General features: G+C 42.4%; 1 protein-coding gene across 10 annotated transcripts in view; it reads right to left on the bottom strand.

Annotated features, from left to right (window-relative positions):
* Nucleotides 1-12,053: 12,053 nt before the first annotated feature.
* The window catches only part of KNDC1 (kinase non-catalytic C-lobe domain containing 1), a 79,061-nt gene continuing 66,020 nt past the window's right edge, over nt 12,054-25,094 (bottom strand). For 6 of the 10 annotated variants that reach the window (XM_082224872.1, XM_082224869.1, XM_082224871.1 and 3 more), the window contains 11 exons: nt 24,245-24,468; nt 23,227-23,340; nt 22,685-22,832; nt 22,267-22,458; nt 21,192-21,401; nt 20,657-20,739; nt 19,488-19,638; nt 15,201-15,323; nt 15,002-15,061; nt 12,790-12,947; nt 12,054-12,532 (listed from right to left, as the gene is read on the bottom strand). In XM_082224872.1, the coding sequence (XP_082080998.1) occupies nt 12,301-12,532; nt 12,790-12,947; nt 15,002-15,061; nt 15,201-15,323; nt 19,488-19,638; nt 20,657-20,739; nt 21,192-21,401; nt 22,267-22,458; nt 22,685-22,832; nt 23,227-23,340; nt 24,245-24,468 (1,695 nt within the window). In that variant the 3' untranslated portion in view covers nt 12,054-12,300. Of the gene's footprint in view, nt 12,533-12,789; nt 12,948-15,001; nt 15,062-15,196; nt 15,324-19,487; nt 19,656-20,656; nt 20,740-21,191; nt 21,402-22,266; nt 22,459-22,684; nt 22,833-23,226; nt 23,341-24,244; nt 24,469-25,094 lie in introns of those variants that run through there. The other 4 variants (XM_082224873.1, XM_082224876.1, XM_082224875.1 and 1 more) reach the window with 4 other exon arrangements.

The following is a 25,094-nucleotide window of genomic DNA, read 5'->3' as shown; positions in this document are numbered from 1 at the left end:
AATGGCAACACATTTCTTAATGCTGCCAGGTAATAACACTGAGCTTCAGAAAATGCTAGCAGTCATTGTTCTTTCTTTCCTTGACTACCCAAAGTGTTATGTCTATGGCAATGCTGTCCTCATTACAAGGTTCTTGCTTTTTGGGGGGGGGTTGGGGCCATAAATCAGTGACATCCTTCCATGAGAAGGTCCCAGATTCAATCCCTAGAATCTCCAGCTTAAGAAGGATCAGTGATGGAAAAGAGTCAAAGTTGACAATGGCTGGAGGAAATGGACAAATTGTCCAACCTGATACAAGGTTGCATCCTATGCCGTAAACAAGGAGTGGGGGGGGTGTCTTTCAGCTTGAGGACCACATTCCCATCTCTGCAGCCTTCTGGGGACCACAGGCAAAACTGAGCATGCAGTTTAGCATTGTATAGTTGTTGTTTAGTCGTGTCCGACTCTTCGTGACCCCATGGACCAGAGCACACCAGGCACTGACTCCCGCAGTTTGGTCAGACTCATGTTCGTAGCTTCGAGAACACTGTCCAACCATCTCGTCCTCTGCTGTTCCCTTCTCCTTGTGCCCTCCATCTTTCCCAACATCAGGGTCTTTTCCAGGGAGTCTTCTCTTCTCATGAGGTGGCCAAAGTACTGGAGCCTCAGCTTCAGGATCTGTCCTTCCAGTGAGCACTCAGGGCTGATTTTCTTCAGAATGGAGAGGTTTGATCTTCTTGCAGTCCATGGGACTCTCAAGAGTCTCCTCCAGCACCATAATTCAAAAGCATCAATTCTGCGGCTATCAGCCTTCCTTATGGTCCAGCTCTCACTTCCATACATCACTACTGGGAAAACCATAGCTTTTAACTATACGGACCTTTGTCGGCAGCATTGTACAGTAGGCCTCTCTATCTTTATCCAGGCAACCAAGGGGCATTTTGATAGTAAAAGGGCACATTCCAAGCAAAAGCACTCAGGGAGGGCAGAAAGTAGGATTGGTCAGGGTTAAGGGTGAGAAGGTGCTGTGGCCTGAGGAGAGTCTTGAGGGCTGGATAGAAAGGCCCAGAGGGCCATTTTTGGCTCCCAGGCCTGAGGTTCCCCCCCCCCCGCCATAAACCAATTGTTCACAAGGGCTATTAAAGTGCCAATGTATTATTCTGCTATCTGTAAAGATTGGCAGATAGGCTTCTGGTTCCCTAGATGGCAAAGCTAGGATCATTTAAATGATCCCCCGCTTCATTGTTCACCAGCACCTAGAGCACCTTGCAAAGTCAATCCTTTTGGTCTCAGCAAAGGCCATCAGCAATAATAAATAAATAAACCCAGCCCATATCCCTGGAGGGGCTTAAATGACACCGTTGATCTGCAGACAAACAGCTGCTTTGTCCAGATTTGTATTCTATTTTGCATTGTTCAGGACCACCTGATTGCCATGACATTGTTTAGAAAGGAATTTCCCCTCAGGTCTGTGTAAGAAGGGGCCAAACTGATGGATGGCTATTCTTTAGGGTTTGCTCAGATGGGACCTTTTGCTAAGGTCTGGTAAGTCTTGTGTCTGAGCTTTGGAGCTGGTGTCCTCATCCCCCCCCCAACACAGCAAAACTCTCTTCAGCTGTCTGCAGCATTATCCTGTTTCAGACTGCCTCATTCCTTATGCTGCACCTTGGATCACAGATCCGCCAATGAGGTTTGGCCAGCTATTGCCAGGACCTGAGCCTTTAATGTGGCAGACCCTGCCCTTTGGAACTCCTTGCCAATAGAAAGTCAGCAGGAGCCATCTGTACTTTCTTTCAGACAGGCCTTAAGAATGTTTTTTTTCTTTTCATAGAATCATAGAGTTGGAAGAGACCACAAGGGCCATCGAGTCCAACCCCCTGCCAAGCAGGAAACACCATCAGAGCACTCCTGACATATGGTTGTCAAGCCTCTGCTTAAAGACCTCCAAAATAGGAGACTCCACCACACTCCTTGGCAGCAAATTCCACTGTCAAACAGCTCTTACTGTCAGGAAGTTCTTCCTAATGTTTAGGTGGAATCTTCTTTCTTGTAGTTTGGATCCATTGCTCCGTGTCTGCTTCTCTGGAGCAGCAGAAAACAACCTTTCTCCCTCCTCTATGTGACATCCTTTTATATATTTGAACATGGCTATCATATCACCCCTTAACCTCCTCTTCTCCAGGCTAAACATGCCCAGCTCCCTTAGCCATTCCTCATAAGGCATCGTTTCCAGGCCTTTGACCATTTTGGTTGCCCTCCTCTGGACACGTTCCAGTTTGTCAGTGTCCTTCTTGAACTGTGGTGCCCAGAACTGGACACAGTACTCCAAGTGAGGTCTGACCAGAGCAGAATACAGTGGCACTATTACTTCCCTTGATCTAGATGCTATACTCCTATTGATGCAGCCCAGAATTGCATTGGCTTTTTTAGCTGCTGCGTCACACTGCTGGCTCATGTCAAGTTTGTGGTCAACCAAGACTCCTAGATCCTTTTCACATGTACTGCTCTCAAGCCAGGTGTCCCCCATCTTGCATTTGTGCCTCTCATTTTTTTTGCCCAAGTGCAATACTTTCAAAATCCGAAAACGTGTTCCCCCCCAAAAAAAACCCCCAATGTGTTTTCATTGATGTTATTGATGTAGGATGGTCAAAAAGTTTTTATTTTGTACACTGCTTTCTTATATATTTACTATGAAAGTGAGGTTTATAAATATCTAAATAAGAATATATTTTAAAGCAGGCAATTTTCTGTAGTTACCATACTTTTTGCTTGCCATAGGAGACACTCACATCCACCAACGAGTAGGTCAACTAATTTTGAAATGGTCTGTGCTGTTGCTTTTACACACACACATCCACCCATTTTTCTTACAATTATATTGAGGGGGCAGGCAGATGGGCACATGTGTACCGGAAATATGCAAAGATCAACAAAACAAAAGGTGTAAAATGAGAGACAAGCCAGAAAAATATGCTGCAATCTGGACAAGGCGTTGGAAACAAACTGCCACCTAGTGGACAAAGCACAACATTGCAAATGAGTGTGCCAGTTGGCAGCGTTGCTAACCCCTGGCCAAGGGTGGAGTGCTCACAGCACATTAAGCAAACACAAGGCTGCCCAGTGAACTAATATTTGTGCTTGCCAATGTGGTGCCTTTCACTATTGTGGTCAAACTCCGCTTAGTGAAATATTACGCCAGAGCCATTCCCTGTTTATTTTTAACTCCGCTTTCCACAAATTAATAGCTAATCCATCACAAACGGGAGTGAGCCAGAACATAAATCTCCAGCACATTCTGGTGACTGAGAAGAGGGCTGCTTTTCCTCTCTCTCCCCAGATGATGTCAGGATTTAATGGGACACGTGGCTTCTCTAAACCTAGAGAGGAGATGGTAAACTACAGGTTCCATAGGACTTAAGAACATCATAAAGACTTATCAGTTGTTATTGCAGACTCATTTCTTTTAAAACCAACATTTTCACCACTGGGATGACTCACAATTTAATATGGAGTTCAGCACATTTAGGCTCCATTTATTTCAGTGAGACTTGAATGTGCATGAAGCACATCTTTTGCCGTGTCAACTGATGGACACTTCTGTGCATGTCTAGTCATCTGGTGCTATTGTGGCCTGTGCAGGCAACTGTCTGGTTCCTACTTGTGACAGGAGTAGACTTGTGGTCTAGAATGTGGCAGGCTGCTTGATAGCTGGATGTGTCTTGCTGAAGAAGGCTTGTCCCAATTTCTGTCTCTTCCATTTCATGGTTCTACCTACAGGAGGCAACCGTTTTAGGAACGTCTGATTGACATGCGATTGCCGCAGTGTGAGTCTTTTTGGACCAGGAAGAGGAGTGGAATGGGGCAGGCCTACCACCACTCTGTCTTGAAATTAAGCAGCTGTATGTGACAAAGTACTGACCTGCTACACAACACACAGTGGCTGCCATCCAACATAGTCTATTCCTAGCATTGCTGGTTTGTAACCACTTGTTCTAATCACAGTCATGAAAAGATTGCCCATATTAGAGAGGTGGAACCTGTGGCCCTTCAGATGTCTGACTACAACTCCCATCAGCTCCCTCTAGCATAGGCAATTGTCTGGGATGGTGGAGTATCTGAAGTGGCACCCAATGCCCTGGTTCCATTAGCGCAAGGATTTATGATTGTGCAACAGACCTTTGCCCCCTTTCTCCCATATATGCTCCACCTGTTGTCCCTAAGTCTGTTCCAGAGGGTTGCTGAAACCCCAGAACAGATTTAGGAGGCATGGAGAGGGGTGGGGAAAGTTTCATTGTACAAAGTTAAATCCTTGCACTAATGGATTTGATGCTACTCTCGATAAAAGTCCTGGTCTATATGCAGTCATGCCTTGGTTCTCAAACACCTTGGTACTCTTACGTTTTGGCTCCTGAACGCCGCAAACCCAGAAGTAAGTGTTCCGGTTTTCAAACATTTTTCAGAAGCTGAACTTCCAACGTAGTTTCTTCTTGAGTGCAGGAAGCTCCTGCAGCCAATTGGACGCCGTGCCTTGGTTTTTGAACGTTTCAGAAGTCAAATGGACTTCCGGAACAGATTATGTTCAAGAACCAAGGCACAACTGTATACTGCTTTGATGAGCAACTATAAGTGTCTCAGGTTTACCTCTTCCATGGTAGAGGGTAACTTAATGCACACCTACTGCTTTTTTAAGGCTAGAGGGCATCTGGTCTAGTTTGCTAGAGGACAATTGCTAAGGATGCATTTTTGATGCTTTCAGATCATCTGAAGAGGCCCCCTAGTGCCAATACTGTCTTTGAACAGTTCTCTTGTTTAAAAAAAGTAGAGTATGATTAATACCAGTAGAAACATAATTCCTCTCTTCACATGGAAGGATTTATTCTAATAATGGAACATCAGGCTATATTTTATTGCACCCTGGATATGGTACTATGTAACTTTATGATTTCTATGAAACTGAAAATGCAGAAAAGGAGAATGATTGTGATGCGGTAAAAGACTAACATATTTATTGGGGCATAAGCTTTCATGGAAAGCTTATGCCCCAATAAATCAGCTGAATATTTCAAACCAACCAGGACTCTGTTTATTAAATATTAGATATGACAGAGGCTCAGGGTATTGCTATGCAAAAACTACAGAGGTGCTCCAGTACCACCTTCTGGAAGAAAGTGTAATTACAAGGTACCAGAAAAGAGGGGAGTGGGGGGAGGGAGAACTGGTACTTTTTCTAAAAGTCATTTTTCTATTTTTTTAATGTTTCCAAAGAGAAACTATTTTGAAATAAATAGGATGTATCTTTCTTTATAGTTCTAGTGTCATATTTTCTCTCTTCTATATCATTTATCTTATTCTCATTCTTTGCTACCATTTTATGCTTTAGGGGGGGTAGTACCGCTGGTGGGGGACATGTCATGCTCCCTCTCTGGTAGTTTGTCCACCTTTGGTTCCCACCCTGAACTCGGCTCTCACCTGTGGCCCCTTGAAGCTGTCAGCTTGCGACAGCGGCCACAACCCAGGAATGGCTTTGACTGGCCAGCTAAACTAGATGAGGGTAGCCAACAGGTCAGTGAGTTAGGGACTTCCCCTGCATGCAAAGACAAGCTCTGGTGGATTGAGCAGATGAGACCAAGAGTGGATCTGGTGGTGGTTTCTGCACATGCTGTAGGGGGAAGTGAGAGGTAAGTGGAGTTTGTTAACCTGGGAAGGTAGCCCATCTAGGAGAAGGAAAACTGATCCTAAACCTCCACTGTCTTTCAGGATATCTTCAGGAAAAGAAAAGGGTAAGGAAGCTAGGATTTATGTTGGGATGTGTGCGTGGCAGCTGGTGCCCCCACCTTGGCTACACCCATGGTAAGGAGTGAACCCAACACAAATCTGGAGTGGAGTCCCTAGGACAGCTGGCCAGGTGGGGCTCGCTGGCTCTGGGAGGAGGGGTGTGATTCCTCAGTTGGCGTAAGCTTGGGGCAGGTGAGGGTAACCTGCCTCATCAAGCCCAGATGCTGCAAAAGAGAAGCAGAGCTGAGGTGTCTGTTCAATGGCACATGTTGATGGACTTTGGCTTGGATGCTCCTGGATCTCTAGGGGACGATGCTTCAGTATCCTGTATCTTGACTGTTGGACTTCAGACTTGGATACTTGGATTGACCCTGGACTGCGTTTCCTGACCTTTGGACTTTGCTTGCGTGACTTGACCCTCGGACTTTGAACTTGACATACTGACTTGCTGCCAGGTAGGCCAGGGGTTCAGGACACCATTTATGTTTTTAAAATGAAGCAGAAACTTCAATAGGAATAACACAAAAGCAACAAAGATAATACAAACTAGTCATTTATTTTCATGTGGTATCATAAAAAGCAAAAATATTTGGCTTTAAAACCCTTGTTACTTTACATATTGGCTGTTTCATATAGAAATAAATTATAATGTAAAAAAAAAGCGCACATTAAATTCTGGATTGGGGAAAAAACAGATTTCAGTATAAGGAACCTCAAAGGAATTTCAGATATTACATAGTCACACAAACCCTATAAAATAGGATATTATGGCTTGTCATCTGAAAATAGAGTATTTTAAAGCAAAGAATTTATTTTACACTGCAGTTAATTTAATGAGAACTCGAGCTTGATGAACTGCTTATGAATGAGTAGCATTTTTTTAATTTTTAGCAATGATGGCTTTAACTCTTTCAGATGCAATTTTCTGCTGCAAAAGATATATACAGGCAGAAAAAAGTAATTAACTTTATTGAAATGCAACAGGAAAATAGCTAATGAGAAAGTATAATGAATATTTTAAGATACTTATTTTGTCACAACTTTTCATTTTGTTTCAATACAAAAGCTGTCTAAAACCATAGTGTCAGGATTAATGTATTAAAAATAGAGGGAGAATATGCGCACTCAAAATTAGTGCAATAAAACTGGCAACACACAAGAAATGCAAGGCGGTTTCAAAGTTATACACAAATAGCTCAGTAACCAAGGAAATGTATTGAGAGGATATAAAGAAAGCAAGACCAACTGGAATGAAACACCACAAGAAATCAGTGTTTGTTAATTGTGTGCATGTTTTGCTCTCAACGGGTCAGGAAGGAGATGAGGCTAAGCTCAGGATTGCCATTTCTAAAATAATATGGCTCTGGGGGGCCTTTGCTGCAGCTGCTTTTCTGAAGAGCCAGTGTGGTGTAGTGGTTAAGAGCGGTAGTCACGTAATCCGGGAAACCGGGTTCGTGTCTCCGCTCCTCCACATGCAGCTGCTGGGTGACCTTGGGCTAGTCACACTTCTCTGAAGTCTCTCAGCCCCACTCACCTCACAGAGTGTTTGTTGTGGGGGAGGAAGGGAAAGGAGAATGTTAGCCGCTTTGAGACTCCTGAAGGGGAGTGAAAGGCGGGATATCAAATCCAAACTCTTCTTCTTCTTCTTCTTCTGAATCTGGATTTCCACAGACGCCCTTTTTAGCATGGGAAGGGAAGCCTTGCTAGGCCTTCATTGGACTAGACCAGGGATGTGGAACCCTTGGCCCTCCAGAAGTTGCAGGACAACTCCTCCCATCACCCTTTATCATTGGCCATGCTGGCTGGGGATGATGGGAGTTGAGAGTCTAACATCTGGATGGCAACAAATTAGCTATCCATGATCTACTCATAACCTGGGGAAGGTTAGGCAAGTTTAGGCCTTTGCGGGCATAATCCACTTTCAGGGCTGCCTAAGTGGGTGCGTATCTTAGTACCCTAGTATACATACTGGGGGTAGCTTTATTTATTTCAGCTATGGTAATTACCAAAGTTTTGTCTGATTATTAGAAGTAAAGTTAAACCTCAGCTTCTTCACTGAGGTTTAACTTTCACTGAAAGATAGAAGCTTCCATACAGTTCTACCTTGTTAACTCTTCAGAGGAAACAGTTAACTACAACTGTCATTACTAAGGCCCTTGAAGGAAAGAGAGAGGGGTTGATGGGAATGCAAGATTTAATGCCTGTAGACTCAATGTGGTTTTCAGCAAGCCAATCTCATTCTATACAATACAGTACCAATCAACCTTCCTTACAGCAATGAAGTGTTCTGAGCATTGTAAAGTCACTTCACAGCAAAACATGTGCCGGGCTTTAAAAGCATCACAACTGATGCCTTCTCATTCTTGCCTGATGCAATGTAGGCACTGTAGTACGTTGACTGCCAAGGACACAGGGCCATCCAGTTATCACTGGCACCCAGAACTAGGGCGAGATACGCAAGAGTTTCAAAGAATTGAGGAGTCCAGGCACAAAGTGGGGGGGGGGGTAGTTATACATGCACAGCTGGCTACTGCAGTGAAGTGAGAAACAGTTGGCAGCAAAGTCCATTTCAAGGCACTTAGCTGCTCTGGCATTCTACATTAAGATGGATGGGTTCATGGATACAGAGGCTGGAATATAGATAGGAAAGAAGATTGCAAAATTGATTGGCTTAGCTTCTCCCAGGTCTCCTGCTATGCAGGTCTCGGGTTACACCTAGGTTTGCATGGAAAAACAATGGCTGATTCCAATTCTGAAAACAAAGTCCAGCAGTTACCAGGATCTATCTGCCTCCTTAAGCACAAAACACAAGTTCCCGTATTTTGCGCCCCATAGGACGCTCGGGCCCATAGGACGCACCTAGGTTTTTTTGGGGGGGGGGAATAAAGAAAAAAAATTATTTCCCCCCCAGGTGCGGGGCTGGAAGAACCAGGTCGGGGAACAGTGGGAAGGCACGCTCTGCCTCCCCACTGTCCCCCGAGCTTGTGGGGCTGGCGATGGGGAGAAGTGCGCTGATCCCGGGACGGCAGACAGCTCTGCACCACCATCCGGAGCGGGGCGGGACTTCGCGCCCCGCTCCCGGTGGCCACGCAGAGCTGCACTGATCCCAGGACTGCAGGCAGCTCTGCACCGCCATCCGGAGCGGGGCAGGACTTAGCGCCCCGCTCCCGATGGCCGTGCAGAGCTGCGCTGAGCCGGGGACTGCAGGCAGCTCTGCGCAACCCTTGGAGCCGGTCTCCCGAGGGTTGCGCAGAGCTTCCTGAAGCCTGGAGAGCGAGAGGGGTCGGTGCGCACCGACCCCTCTCGCTCTCCAGGCTTCAGCGAAAGCCTGCATTCGCCCCATAGGACGCACACACATTTCCCCTTCATTTTTGGAGGGGAAAAAGTGCGTCCTATATTGCGAAACATACGGTACTTATTAAAAAAACAAAGTAAAGAAAAACACAATAGTTTTCTATTGGCAAAGTTGGAGGGAAATTTTAGGTGTTGTTCAAGGTGTGTGTGGGGGGGGGACCACTGACGTTCATTTGGGTAGCATTACCTAATGGCTTGAAGGCTAAGGTCTTCCCTGTGTTTGAAGGTTGAGGATGAGCCCCACAGTGAGCACCCACGGACCACAAAAATCTGAGAGGAAAAACATCAGGCTGTCTTTTTTGGTACAGACCAAGCCAGCCTTTAAGATCTTCTGATAATGCCCTGCTGGTCATTCAGTAACCAGAAATGGGTATGCTGTTGTGGGGATGTTTTTGATGGTCTCTCTCTCGAAGTGGACCCATTGTTTCGTCTCATCTTCTAGATCTAGAATATACTGGATTATGGTTGGCAATGTAATATGATTCTATGTTGGGGATTCCCCATCCTCCTTCTGAGGTGGGGCGGTGCAGGTATTTGGGGCTTATTCTTGGCTTTTAGTGTGAGAAAATAAATGAGTATATTTTTTTCTGCCACTTCTGGAGCTGGGTTGGGGGAATCCGGATTTGGGAGGGTTTGGAATAAATAGGTTAGTTTTGGGAGGGTAATCATTTTGATCATGGCTATTTTGTCTGAGAGGGTGAAGTTGGTGTTGTTCTATTTCCTCAAGGCTCTGTTGTTTTGTAGCCACAAGGGCTTGTTATTGTGGAGGTATAGTTTCAACCCCTAGGTACCTGAATTTGGTGCGGCAAGAGTTTTATCTTTGTGATGTTGGTGAATTCCTTTTGGGTATGCAGGGGTGGGGTGGGCAGGTGTTGAAGCATATAGCCTCAGATTTTGCAAAGTTTACTTATAGGCCCAACACCTTTGCGAATGTGTTGAGTTCTTTAGTTAGGGTGGTTGCTGTGTTTATGGGGTCTGGTGTTGTGACCATCAGGTTGTCTGCATACAGCCCTCGTTTGTATGCTTTTCCTTTTATTTCTGCACCCTTGATATCTGGGGCTGCTCAGAGTCAGATAGTTAGGGGTTCCAGGGCCAAGATGACTAGGAAGGGAGACAGTGGGCATCCTTGTTTTGTGCCTCTTTGGTATTGGCGTCCATATTGTTAATTCTGCATTTTGCAGTTAAGGTTGGCATTGTCAGCCCTGTTAGGAATCTTTCAATTTCCTGTTCAGATGGGTTGCGGGAGGTGTATAGGCTGGCATAAAATTCAGCAAATTCTGAAGTTATTTCTTTGGTGGAGGATGTTATGTTACCGTCTTTTTTAGTGATACAGTGTATTCTTGTTTTGAGTGATTTTTTTTCCTGCATCTGTTTGCTAATAGTCTGGAGTTCTTCCCTCCATATTCATGAAAGCATTGTTTAGAGTATAGGATGTTAATCATTGTTTTATTGATTTCTAGAGAGTCAGTTTCTCTTCTTTTTTTAAGGAGTTTTTTGGCTCCCGATTGATTGTAGTGTGATGAGAGGGTTGTAATGTCCTGTTCTAGTTTACTAATTTTTGAGGAGGTTTGTTTTTTAAGGGATGCCCTCTCCTTTTAGGCAGGCTCCTCTGATGACTGCTTTCATTGTGTTCCAGGTGGGTTGCAATGTCACCCACATTGTTGCCTTAAAGTAGTTTTGGAGAGTTTTTAAGAGAGCCTCTCTAGCTAGTTCATGAGTAGGCAACCTAAGGCCAGGGGGCTGTATCCAGCCCAATTGCCTTCTAAATCTGGCCCATGGACGGTCCTGAAATCAGCGTGTTTTTCCATGAGTAGAATGTGCCCTTTTATTTAAAATGCATCTCTGGGTTATTTGTGGGGCATAAGAATTCGTTCACCCCCCCAAAAAAAATAGTCCGCCCCCCCACATGGTCTGAGGGATGGTGGTCTGGCTCCCGCTTGAAAACGTTTGCTGACCCCTGAAGTTGGTTTGTGGTTAGGATGGGGCTGAAGAACCATGATGGGGTAGTTTGTGCTTCCTCTCCTATTTTGAGGGTAGCTTCTACTGGGGCGTGGTCTGTGATTTTAATGTTACCCATGGTTGTTGTTTCTACCAGGGGGAATCAGGCCTTGTGTGAGCAGAATGCTGAATGCTGTCCAGTCTGGACACTGAGTTAGAGCTCTCTTGAGATTCTGAAATTCTGGCCTGCCTTGCTCGATTGCGCCCCAAGTGAAGACGTCAACAAGGGTAAGCAAAGTCAATCCATTGCCTTCATGCCTGTTGAATAGGAAACATCCCTGTTGAAGAGGTAACCAGGCTAACGATCCATATTTTGCCATGCTGTGAAATTTATGTTATTGCAGTACAGTGTGGCAAAAATAAAAAGGTGTTGGTCTGGTTGGCTTGTTAACAGGGATGTGTCCCTCCCCCCCAAAAAAATCCATTCAGACCAAGGGATAGGCCTGCAAAAACATAATTTCACCCCCTTTTGTAAGGTCCTTTGAAAGGTCACCAAAGGGGAGGCTCATATAATGGCTTGAATAAGCTTTTAGCAGAAAGCATCAAAATGCCTTTTTGGCACAGCATTCATTTCAAGTGAAATCTTGAATAAAATTACTTCTTCAATAGGCTCTGAAAGTAGAATGGGGCCAGTTCAAAGAACAGTAGTGGATAATGAGTTCATTGTTTGGAAAGGGAATAGTTGAGGCATTACAAGCCTTACTGAAATGCAGAGATGTATACTGGCCTTCCTTTTCCACATTTAGCACCTCTTATTCTACAATAGAAATAACTCATACTGCAAGAGATCAGTTTGTTTTTCCTAAAGGAAAAGCAAAAGCAAATCTCAACCAAAAATTAATATACCTCCTGACAAGATAATAAATACTCAAACTTGATATAAATATAGCACTCATATTCTCAAATAAACTCCACTGTTCAGACAAAATCAAAACAAAACAATACAATAAGGACTTAATATTTAATTTCCTCACATGACACACAGCTTTGACAAATTCATATGACGGAAACTTGCTATTTGACAAGTGAGCAACACAGTAGGAATCTTGCCCCTTTTGCTTAGTGTTCGGATTTTTCAAACTGAAACATTCATAAATAGAGCTCAGTCACTGCTGAGATGATACATTTATGGACCAATTACTATAAAAAGTAAATTATTTAAACCTTAAAAAACTGAGGATGAAATATAAGCAGTTATTGAAACATTGCCTTCATCCTATGCAGTGTGTCCTGGATTTTCCGAGACTGCTTTTCAGCTGGTATCTGGTAAAAGTTGGCATAGTTGTCTGCTGCTAAGGCAGAGATGTCTGCATCACTAAAAGATGCTATTCTGTGTCTTAAGAAAGATTGCAGCCGGTGATCTGGAGAGAACAAGTAGTGGTTTTCTTGCAGTGCATGAACCTGGCTCACAACTTTCGCAATGTTTCTTAAAACAAAAACAAATTAAAGAAATGAGTTAGTTTCCCAGCTGACAAAGGGCAGGAAAGACTAATGTGTATATAATAAATATTTTTAATTTTTTTTTTGGTAGACGCACACAAGGCATTATACAATGAAATCAAACCAAGTCAACTCTTTTTACCTTTATACCTATAGTGAGATGCCAAAATACTGAATGTACTTTTAAGGTTTCCATTGCTCTATATTGGTTTGTGAAGAATTCTGTGGCATAAGTAAGATTACCTAAGTTTAGTCCATTTATATGTCCCATTTCTCATCGTAAATCCTCCAGTTTCAAGCTGCTGAACATGCATTGCCAGAACATGGGCTGATGGAATTGTTGGTGAAGTCTTAAATCTCTCTCCTTCCATTAAACACAAGCTGTCACTTTTTAAAAACACCTGGTATAATTTGTATAGATACATATGCAGACACATTAGTACATGGCATAAAAGATAAATCAGATGGGGGCTTTAGGGCACTGTACACAACATGCTCAGTGCAACAAGAGTGTTTTAGGGAAAAGAACTGGGATTAGAGAAGGAAATAATGCAGACGAGTAAGTGAAGCTTAACTTGAGTAAGAGATTGGCATGACACAGCCTGGAAACTTACCGTATTTTTCGCTCTATAGGACACACTTTTTCCCCTTCAAAAATGAAGGGGAAATGTGTGTGCGTCCTATGGAGCGAAGATGCCGTAGCCCCGCGCGCGCTCTCCCGGCTGGGGAGGTGACGCGCGGCTATAGAGGCTCCTGCCATAGCTGCGCGTCACCTCTCCAGCTGGGAGAGGGTCGCAGGGAGCTGCTTTAGCCCCGCGCGCGCTCTCCCGGCTGGGGAGGTGACGCGCGGCTATAGAGGCTCCTGCCATAGCTGCGCGTTGCCTCTCCAGCTGGGAGAGGGTCGCGGGGGGCTGCTTTAGCCCCGCGCGCGCTCTCCCAGCTGGAGAGGTGACGCGCAGCTATGGCAGGAGCCTCTATAGCCGCGTGTCACCTCCCCAGCCGGGAGAGCGCACCCGCTGCTCTCTGACCTGCTCTTTGCGGCTGGTGGTGGGCTTCCCCCCCGCCAGCCCCAAAGAGCAGGTCAAAAGGAACCTGAAGCCTGGAGAGCGAGAGGGGTCAGTGCACACCGACCCCTCTCGCTCTCCAGGCTTCCAAGGTAGCCGCCTGAACGAACCTTAAACGGCACCTTGTTTTAGAGCAGGAAAACAAGAGGGGGAAAGTTCTCCCCCTCTCTGTGCAGCGCCTCCTGCCACTTCACTGAAGGGGCGCTGGGCAGAGAGGGGGAGAATTTTTTTTTCTTGTTCTCCCCCCTCTAAAACAAAGTGTGTCCTATTGTCCGGTGCGTCCAATGGTGCGAAAAATACGGTATCTCCAGCCAGGTGAACCTGGACAGGGCAATGTATGTAACATCTTAAACAATTGAAGTGGCCACATATCTATTTCATTGGAACCGAGGGTCCCCTGGAATGTATTCCAGAAACTGTAGTCAGGCCAAGAGAATTACTAGATTTTCAACAAGAAGCACTTCTGGATTTAGGAAGCCAGAGTCCAAGGGGCAAAGTTAGTCGTAAGACAACTACTTCTGTTTACAAGTTAAAGATTATTATCAGCAAAACCCTATGCATGTCTAGTCAGAAATAATCCCAATTAGTTTCAGTAGGACATAGCTTCAGATGTGTGTATTAGATAACATACAATTGATGGATTGATTGCCTTTCTCAGTTATACTGAATCTAAGATAAAAGCTATTCGGAAACAAAGGTAGGGATTCCTTTCCTGAATGAATTTCCAATTCCTCCACCAATCACTATCCAGAATTTGTGAATGTTCTTTATAGCAAAGAATTTGAATATGAGTTATCTTGAGGGACAGGTAAAACCAATCAGCAGGGGCAAAGAACAAAAAGCTTTGTTGTTCAGAAGATAAGAGGCTCTAGCTCTGACTAGGGAAATCTGGTTTAAATTCCCCCATAATCATGAAGGCTCACTGTTTGAGAAAGTCTCCCCTAGGATCACAAGATTGTAGAGAGGATAAAAGAGGAAACCTGAGCTTCTTGGGAGTAATACTGGGACAAGTGTAAAATGTAAAATAAATAAATATTGTGCTAAACATAATGTGTTGGATTCAGGACCCATTAAAAACAGTGTGAACAATAAGTGTAGAGTAGACTAAGTTAAGTCTCACTGATTTCAATGGAACTTAATTTCACCTAACCAATTCTGGATCCAACCTATTTGGCACAATCCAAAATGAGAGGTGTGCAAGTTCCACTGCTTTCAGCTTTCTACAGATGCCTCAAATTTCCCTAGAAAAGAAAAAAAAAGTATGTACATTTTCTTACTAAAACTGGATTTGCTGGGAAGCGGAGAAGTGGTAGAGAAGAAAAAAAGAATAACTTGAAGTTGGCTCCTGTACCTATCCACAATTCACATAAGAGATTATATTTTTGCAGTACCTCAACAGCCTTTAGTTCTTCCATTATTTCAGACACTTTAGAAGACAAGCATTTCCAAACCTTAGTGGAAAAAGGAAATTAAGCAAAGTGTTAGTCCTCTGAAGCTTGGACTTTGATCTGCAATTCAACATATTGCCTGTCCAAAATATATTATAAAACTACAATATCTGGATGAATTGCAAAGTGAATGCTTACTCACTGGTAATTGTCTCACAATGAGGTTTTCCAGTCCTTTTAGGATTTGCATTGCAGTAGCAAAATTTCTTTGCTCATAGCAACATTTTGCAATGATGAGTAATTTTGATAGCAAGTTCACCTGCATCTGGAATAAAAATAATAATACATGTTTTATAGAACATGCTGATATTTAGTGCCAATGTGTGTGTGAGACGTATGCTTGGAAACCCTCACATTGAGGCACCAGTGAACCTATTACTGTGCATATTGTTAGGCAATGAGAGAAGGCAGGGCTGTTCTAAGGAGGAAAATGAAAACAGCTAACTGCAGAACAACCCAATGCGTGGAAATGCATTATCTACCATCTATAAGCTGGCAAAAAAGGTTGACTTTTAGAGCAGACTATATAAAATTATATAGCTATCAAATATTGCTTTACATGTTGGAAACAGGTATCACATGGAACACTTATTTCATGACATCTTTATTCTGTAAAACCCTGTATTGACCACATTTCTTAACAACAGGAAAAGTGGCTGTTCTCTAATTGCTTGTTTTCTGGTTGCCAGTCAACAACTATGTGCATTTCTGAAGAATGCTATAGATAGAAACATGCTGTGCATGTCGAAAAAAAAGAATCTAACTTATTCTTTGATTGAGGTTGGTGCTATCAAAATGATAGGAACAAGAATTCTCAAATTGACAAAATGAATCAACATATGAAATAGGAAGACAGGGTGTATGGACCCCATGCCGCTCTCGTGTATAGTATAAAGTTAAAACAGTCCAGCAAAGCAACCTGGCACTGGTAATATATTTTATTAATAGAAATATCTGGGATTTGAACCTTTTGAATTGGCAAGTTGGACTCAGCTAAAGAAACTATAGCATAAACACATCTTGGCTGCATTGGCTGAAGAACTGAATATTGCAAACAAAACAAAAACCAATATTTTTCAGCAAACATGTCAACAATGCAAACTTTTTATGGTTTCCTTTTAAACCTGCTAAAAATGTATAAATGAATTGAGCCTTTCACAACAGCACCCAATTTATAAAAATGTCATGCATCAGTGGTATATAAATTGCATTTCTATTATTTTATGTTAGGAAACTCATCAGCTCATCAATTATCCTACTGTATATGTTTCCTCCCTAAAGTATTGAAATTGGATAAGAAAGCTTATTATGGTTCCAAGTAAATCCTGACATTAAAAAAATATGTATCATCTGTGCACATGAAGGAAAAAGGCAATGAAGTGCAGTGGTTCTTATACATCATACTAGAATTTCCCTTTGGGATATAAATGGGGCAGATAGAACTCCTTCCAGTGTCTTTCCTTCTGCATGCATCTGCTGGGAGTCTGGCACTGCAAGACCCCTGCAGGCAATTGACAACCAGGACATTGTTTATTCACCAGTGGCTGTAGAATTATGGAGAGCAGCTGGTTTCCAGGAGATCCCTGCAACCAGCAGAGTCACAAATTACAACACTGCCAATGAAAAGGCCATGCTGATTTGCTGGAACTAAAGGCAAACAAACAACTGGAGCTTGCAAGACTGTGGCCATAAGAGATTTCTACATGGGCAAGAACAAAATGGGTGACCAAGTGGCAAGGAGAGGATCCTCATCTTGTTAGAGTGAACCGAGGGGCAGAGATATGGGTCTTTCACCATGACTTAGTTTATTTATGGGACTTTTATCCAACCTTTACACTTTAGCAGGGGGGCACTCAACACAGAACAAGAAAAGCATTTCCACTTTCTCTCTCTCTTCCCCTCTAAATTGCATCCTAAAACAATAGTTCTGAATAATACTCTTAAAGAGTTCCATAGACTTGGTCATGTTATGCCTCATTTGTTTCTGGAGTACTAAAAGATTGCACCCATTGTCAATGGACTATATGCAGAGACGCGCAAAGGAAAAGCATTCATCTCAATTTCTGCTGAATTCAACTTGCTGCCACACATGTACAAATAGATGACAGATATTTCATCACACTGTGAGAAACGGTGACGTTTTATTGGTAAATTACTTTTTAAAAGGAAAGTCAGTATGAATGGTAAAGCCAACAGATGCAATTATGGCAAATTGCAGTCTCCTATTGAACCAGAAGGGGATTGTTGAAAGGCAAGCAGCTTAGCAGTTTTATCTACTGATCTGCTCCTGGTCCCAGATATTTTTTTGAACATTAATAGAAAGATATGTCAACTGTACACTTCTGCCAACACTTGCAGAACATAACATTCCAATAAAGCAAATTTAATGAAAGGTGGAATCATGCCCTGAATCATAAAAATGAGAGATGGGTTCATGCAACCATGTAGCTGTGGCTATCTTAAATACTGCAAACCTGACCAAATTAGTGTGAAATAACATTTTATAAACTTTAACTTTAGATAGAGATCTTTTCATCTCAAGCATGGGAAAAAGCCCCTTGATGGCAAGAACATATTTATAACGCAAGATTAAAGGTGAATTCTAATACCCACTTCAGAAAGTCATAGGAGCATACTTGCAACTCTAACTACTACTTCTCTCTTTTTTCAGAAGTTTGTGTTTTGCGTAGCAAAATATCCTCTCTCCTATCTGTTTGTGCAGCAGCAGCAGCAGCTGTACTGCAAGTAGAGCTGAGTTGCTCTGCCAGCTTTCCAACACCATGTATCACTGCCCTCGCCAAGAGGAAGAGGAGAAGGTGTCTGTAGCCCAGCACAGTGTGCTGGCACAAACCACACCACACTGAGGTCTCTGCTTCTTGCGCCTCCTGGTATTTGGTTGTGGCTCATGAGGAAAACAGAAGAGCAATACAGCCCAACCAGCTGCTACCATGTGTGTTTGTGTGTGCAAGAATATAAACAGGAAATCTTGGCATTCATGAAACAGAAGGCTAACTAAACAAATTTTTACTACATGCCTAAGCTCATGGCAGGCCTTTGCAAGGATGCAAATGAATGAACCTAATCTCTAACAGCTATGAATTTCTAAAGCCTCTATAGCTAATCCATCCCTTTTAAAAACCCCTAAAAACAAAGGTGCCTATAATAGATGCATTTCAGTCCTGTGCAACACTTCTCCAGCTTATCTCTGTACTGTTATAGGAAGAGGTGCTGCCTTCTGCCAGAACATACTGAATGTATTCATTCATTTCTTAGGCCGCATCTGTACCATACATTTTAAAGCACATGGGGTGGTATTCAATGCTAGTGCTACTCAGAGCAAATCCACTGATGTTAAGGACTAACTCAGGTTCATTAATGCCACTGACTCCACTCTTGTGTAGAACTTATTTGAAATGTTTGACTTCCACCAAGGAATCTTAGGAACTGCGATGGTTAAGGGTGCTGAGCACTGTAGCTCTGTGCAGGGCAAGCAACAGTTCCCAGGATTCTTGGGGGAAAGCCATGGGTTTTAAAGTGGTATAAATGTGTGAATTAAAATATGTGTTACAGGTGTGAACAATATTATTAAAGATAATCAAAATGTAATATAAACAGATACAAATATCAACATAATGTCAATAAATCAATGGCAGTATACATACATCTCAACACTACTAAAAGCAACCACACAAAACAATGATTTAAAGCAACTGTATACTCTAACCCGCAGTTTAACCAGGAGAAAGAATAAAGCATATATTTTGTTATGTAAACAGAAGCATTGGGATTGTTAGGGAGAGCCAGCGGAAATTTCACTCTCTCTCTCCCTGCCATAGTATTATAAAAACAAAAAACAAAATTCTTTTCTCAGGAGCTAATGTTTGCGTTGCAAGTGAAGCCTCTTCCTTTGAATGTTAAATCTCTTGCAGCCACTATGGCTACTTCATCCTACTGGCTGAGAACCTTATTTAGATCATAAAGGTAAAGGACCCCTGACAGTTGTCCAGTCGCGAACGACTCGGGTTGTGGCGCTCATCTCGCTTTACTGGCTGAGGGAGCAGTCGTTTGTCCACAGACATTTTTTCCGGGTCATGTGGCACTAAGCCGCTTCTGGCAAAACCAGAGCAGCGCATGGAAACGCCATTTACCTTCCCGCCGGAGTGGTACCTATTTATCTACTTGCACTTTGATGTGCTTTTGAACTGCTAGGTGGGCAAGAGCAGGGACCGAGCAACGGGAGCTCACTTCGTCGCGGGGGTTCGAACCGCCAACCTTCTGATCGGCAAGCCCTAGGCTCTGTGGTTTAGACCACAGCTCCAGCCACATCCATTCAGATCATACACAGACAAAATAACTGAATAAGAAGGGTCAACCACAAATAAATTATCAATACACATGAAAAGCAATCATGAAAAAGAGGACTGCAAACCTTAGAGCTGTAGCTTGTTACAATTTCAGCAGCAACCCAATTACTGACATTGTCTGCATATTTTAAAAGCTGCAAAAGGTAAGCATCTTGGTCACAGTTTTCCGCAAAAAGGTTATAGGCTTGAGGAGGCAATTGCTCAGAGGAAGCAGCTCTGTAAAAGACAAGCATCTACAAAATTTAAATACTAGATTATATCCATACAAAGGGGGCAAAGCAACATTATTTCCTTACAATTAGTTGAGTGTAGCTCCCAGAATTACCCAGTGGCTCAGACAAAGAGACAGGTGTTGGTGATGGGGCTACAGAGAGACATTCCTAGTACAAGAAAGGCTCCTCCTCTTGGCTGTGAGGAGTCAAACAAGATACTCTGGAGCAGCCAATGCAGTGGGTAACAAGGCTTGGCAGGAGAGATTTGAATGAAGCAACAGAGTGAAGCAAGTACCACTTCCTCCTGGCCACCTGCTTATGTGTCTGGGAGGCATTTACTGAGGGGCACTCCTGCCTTCATTCCAGCAGATGGAACCCCTGTGTGAATAGCCAAATAGGCTAAATATATTTATTTTCCCTTTTCTCTCTCTCCCTGTGTCAGTAAAGTAACTGGCACAGGTACCTTTGATTTACAGTCCCTTACCATTTCTGCTTCGCTAATTTACTTCTGTTAATCCCAAATTATGTATAGTGGGGAAAATAATGGAGAAAATGTCTTAGCTCCCAGGCTCCAGTCTTAAATTGAGCCAGCAAAATATAGAACCTACAAAACATGTCAAAGGTGTAACAAATTATAATCGTGAACTGGAAGCAAGAGGTACGTTCAAAATGTGAGAGACCTTAGAATGTTTAACCAAAAAGTTTTCTCAGAAGTATAAGCACTAAGTTGCCTTATATAAGCCTCTGGCTAACACTAGACTATTAATAAATGAAAAATATCTATTTTACAAACTAGATGTATGCTACTATTTTGTCAAAACGTTTTGCTTAAAAAAAGTATGTTCAGTGTTCAGCATCAGGCAGTAGCCATGTCCTTGGATAATGTTGCCCTGTCTCGGTTGGTGTGCTTTGTTGAAGTCTCTCATCATACTCTTAAGTCTACAACAAATTTTCTCATGCTAATAAATTTTCCCCCAATACATATCAGTATGCCATTAGGCTAGGCAAAGCACTAAACTTACTTTTGGAAAGACACACTCTTATCATTGACTCCAAGGAATCTTGAATTTAGAAAGTGCACTGGGTGACATTTCTGGAACATTTCCTAAAACAGACAAAAATGGCGACTGATGCATTTGATCTGGTGTACACTACTTATCCATTGACCCCCTAACTCTGACAACCTCTCTAGAAAGATACCATGGTTGATGGTATCAAAAACCACTGAAGAGGTCCAGGTGAATCAACACAGTTACACTCACTCTATCCTAGGGCTGCCATATGTCCGGATTTTTCCGGACATTACCAGGATTTCAAAGGTGGAATTGATGCCCAGGGGGAATTTCAGAAAGTCAGCGCTTTGTCCTGAATCTTAGGCAAGGCAGTCAAAGGTGCCCTGGCTTTTACTTTTTGAAATATGGCAACCCTACCCTCCCTGTTTCTTGGCAGGAGTCATTCTACAGGGCAAGAAAGGCAGTTTATGTGCCAGAACCAGGCCAGAACCTCAACTAAGAAACTGACCCAGAAAGTCGGTTTTATCCAAAAATGCAATTTTACCTGTTCCAGTAGTGTCAGCTGATGGCAAAGTTGTTGTGCAGTATATTCTGTTAAGAGATATGGCATTCCATCTATTTTAGAGTAAAAGCCTGAGAATTCTTCTGTTTCATTTGAATAGCATGGATTTGCTAAAGCTGATGTAATACTATGCTTGCCTCTCTGAAAAGGTGCAACAGTTTCACTTTCCTTTGAGATATTCCAATTAAAGCTCTGTACAAAAAGAACAAAAGGCATTTGCTCTGTCTATAACTTTACTCAGGCAAAAATGAACACATTATTACATAATGTAATATGTAAGTTAAGTTCAAAGACTAGTACCTGTACAATAAATCTATGCGGTTACATTTTATACCATCATACCCTAATACAATAATATCTATTTGAGAGCACAGTCCACAAGTCTAATTGAACAGGGCTCTATAGAATCCTATTATTTCTGCTTCCCCCTTGCATTAAAATAACTTTGACTTTTTAGTTCAATACTTCAAGTTGGGTTTTTGTTTTTTACATCATTCTCCATTCTTGCCTAGTTGAAAGACTAATTATAAGCCTTAGCCAGAAAATAAGCTATAGCTTGGGTTTATTAACATGTAACAAGATATGCTAACAGCAAATATTTCAACTTTGGTTAAAGAATATTTTGACACAGTTGCCACGCTATTAATCTCTGTACACTAATTTAGCTCTGGTCAAAAATATGCTCATCTTGCATATCTCCATACAGCCTACAATCTTCTATTCCTAATACTGGAGATCTCTCTCTCTTGAACTGATTATTTTCCATACTAGTAATCTTTTAAGGAAGTATGATGGGGACAGATGCTGTAGGGGAGAAGAGGGGTGAAATTCCATTGTGCAAGCGGAGGTCTGCTACACTACCAGAACAGCAGCCAGGAACGACCTATTATCTGGCGTGTCTTAATCTAGGCTGTGAATGCAACTCTCAGACCCTGTAACAGTTGTTGATGTTTATTGTATTGCTTTGGGGAAAACTTGTAATAAAAACTAAACAGACAGACAGAAGAGCACATGCCAGGTGCTGCTGTCCGTAGAGCAAGTTAAAGAAGCCTCGTACCTTTTGCAAAACATCTTTTGAGCTCTTTTTGCAATGAAAGTGTAAAGGTTTTATTTCACTGGTCTCCTCCTCCTCTTCTTCTTCTTCCCATTTTTCTGTCTGGTAGTATTCAGAAACATTGCTTTGCTTCCTGCTAGTAATGCTTCCCAGTAGTGACAGCAACCATTCACCATAGCCATTGAGTGGACCTACCTACAAAGAGGGCATTATTAGAGTCTTCTTCAGATTATAATGGCCTTAATATCTCCAAAATAAACCCTGCTTTATTAGTGTGATTTAGGAAACAAAACTTATGGATCCCCAAGGCATGTTATTTCCTCTCAGTTCAATTATATCGTATAACGTTGATGCAATTTTGCATGTCATGACTTACTTAGATGATATCCACCTTAAATTTCCTGTAAACATAGTGAATTACCTTAGAAATGATAATGCCTTTTAGTGTACTCATAAAATCAGGATTTACTGCAAAGTCTACAGCATAGCAGTCTTTAATCCAGGTTTGCAGAATGGCGAAGCTACGATGACATATTTTGCTAAGCAACGAACAAGATTCCAGGCTTGATCTAGGAACAACAGAAAGTTGGTGAATAAACTGACATTTGAATATTCCACCAATTATAATTATGTACTTGAAAGGATTATGTGTCTCAGTTTATCTCTTCCAGAACACAAACAAGAAGTGTAGCTTCCTTTTTTGTAGCTTGATAAGAAGGGGAAGCTATTGAAATAAGAATGTATTTGTTGGACAAAACACTCAGCCAAGAAGAGGACTCTTGTCTTTAATTTGCAGTTGTATCTTGTAATAAATTTTATAAATCCCATCTAACTTAACTGAATGCTTTTAGTTTCAAAATAAAGCGATCATTCACAATTTCAAAGGAACAAGGAAAGACTACCGATACATCTATGCTAGTAAACTGGAATGTATCAAGAGTTCAGCTTTATTTCAACACTTACTTGGGTAATGTGATTCTGATTCTATCAAGAAGAAATTGAAAAAATTCTTCTTGGGAGCAGAAGTAACGAAAGGTGAAGAGGAATTGCTGTACATAGCCTTCTAAAAATGCATTTCTACAGAGTACAAGAAAAAAATCAATATTGTAAGCTCAAGCGTGCTTTCTTGGAATCAAGTACAGCGAAAGATTGAAAAGTGAAAGGAAGAGATTCAATTGATGTCACTTGTATTCCCACAATCTCTATTTTCTTTTAAAACAGATCCTTTGTTTTTAGAAATTCCATGTTCAAAAAATTAATGACATTAAAGCACAATCCTACATTTTCAGGAGTTGCAACGAGGAATAGATAATCCCGAGTGATATCCAACTAAGTAATATAGTAGTCTCACTGAAATGATTTATCAAACCCTCTTATGTAAACAGGTCTATTGTGATTAAACCCCATTATTTCATTGGGTCTATGACTAACACTGGACATACCCTATTTCCAGTCCATGTGAATTTTAAATGTGTTCACTTCTTAAGTCTGTTCTGTCTCATTCCAACATTAATCTGTGATTTTTAAAAAAATATGCAGAAATAATTGGTACTTAAATACGTGTTTTATCCCAATGTGTTCATTTCTAAATGTTGATCTGGAATACTCAATGTAATCCAGAAGATGAGAATTTCATAAAAATAAGAGCTCCCTTTGCCTTCCCCAACCATGACATGATAAAATAAATTTAACTCTAAACTATAGGACCCCCCCTTGCTCCAGTACTTAAAATGATAAACAGACCATCCTACTCTCCATTGCCTAAACTTGGAAAAGAATTGTCGAAAGGAGTTGTGTTAACCTGGGAGTGATTCCTTAGCTTCTTTCTCACCTTACTTTTGCAAAGCAGTGAGAGAGACACTTTCCTTTCACTCTTGCAGCATAAAATGCATGGAGATTGATAATAGAATTAAACCTTCATTTCAGTAGGGGGGGGTGAGAACAGACATCACCTTTTGTGAGACTGCAGAACAGGCTGTACCTGGAATAGAGATATGCCATCAGCCCAAGTGGTGTTCCAGCTTGTAGATTTCTTGGCTGAGTTTGATTGTCATTACACGGGGCTCTGTACTGGGTTTTATTTATATTATAGAAGAGGAGCATGCAGTCCAAGGAGCTAACAATGCCCAGAACTTCACTGCTTGCCATGTTAACAACTGCAAGAAGGTTGCATGCCTCAACTCCCCATTTCTCTATAGACATAATCTGCAGCAGAAGGAGACAAGGCAGACAAAATGGTACAAGGTTATCCCAGTGATGGGGAGGAGAAGGGACGGGACACAAAGGCACTACTAACAGGGCCGTCTTTAGCATATGCCACGCCCGGATGCACAGATCTGCCCAGCACCCCCAAATTTTAGTTTAGCCGCCCCCAAATTAACTTCTATTGAGTGGGGAAGCCAAAGTTGTTGACCTTTTTCCCCGCTCACCTGTAAAAACAACACAGCGGGGGAAAACCTGCTTTTGTTTTCTGACTCATCGGGAATATTTGTCGCTACGGAGTAACAGAGCGACAGAGGAGGGGGGCAGGGACTTTCACTCCATTGCTTTTCACTGCTGCCAATTGAGAGGGACTGGAATACAGCGGGTATACATTTGACGCCCCACAGAATTTGGCACCTGGGTGCACCCCCAGGTAAAGACGGCCCTGACTACTAATTTGCACATCACTGGGCATGCAAAAGCTGGACATGCACATCCTCACTGCCCTCCCAGGAGATCTTTGAACTCTGTGCTGGAGAAGGAACTGCACTAGCTCAAAGTCCACCACCCTGATTCTGACACTGCCCAGCCAGATGCCTCTAAGGAAGCTGCTCCTTCTTGTGTGACCA

The sequence above is a fragment of the Podarcis vaucheri genome, assembly GCF_965113315.1.
Source record: "Podarcis vaucheri genome assembly, chromosome: 5".
NCBI classification, from domain to species: domain Eukaryota; kingdom Metazoa; phylum Chordata; class Lepidosauria; order Squamata; family Lacertidae; genus Podarcis; species Podarcis vaucheri.
Note: the sequence above shows the minus strand (reverse complement) of the source record. Positions and strands in the feature narration are given on the sequence as shown.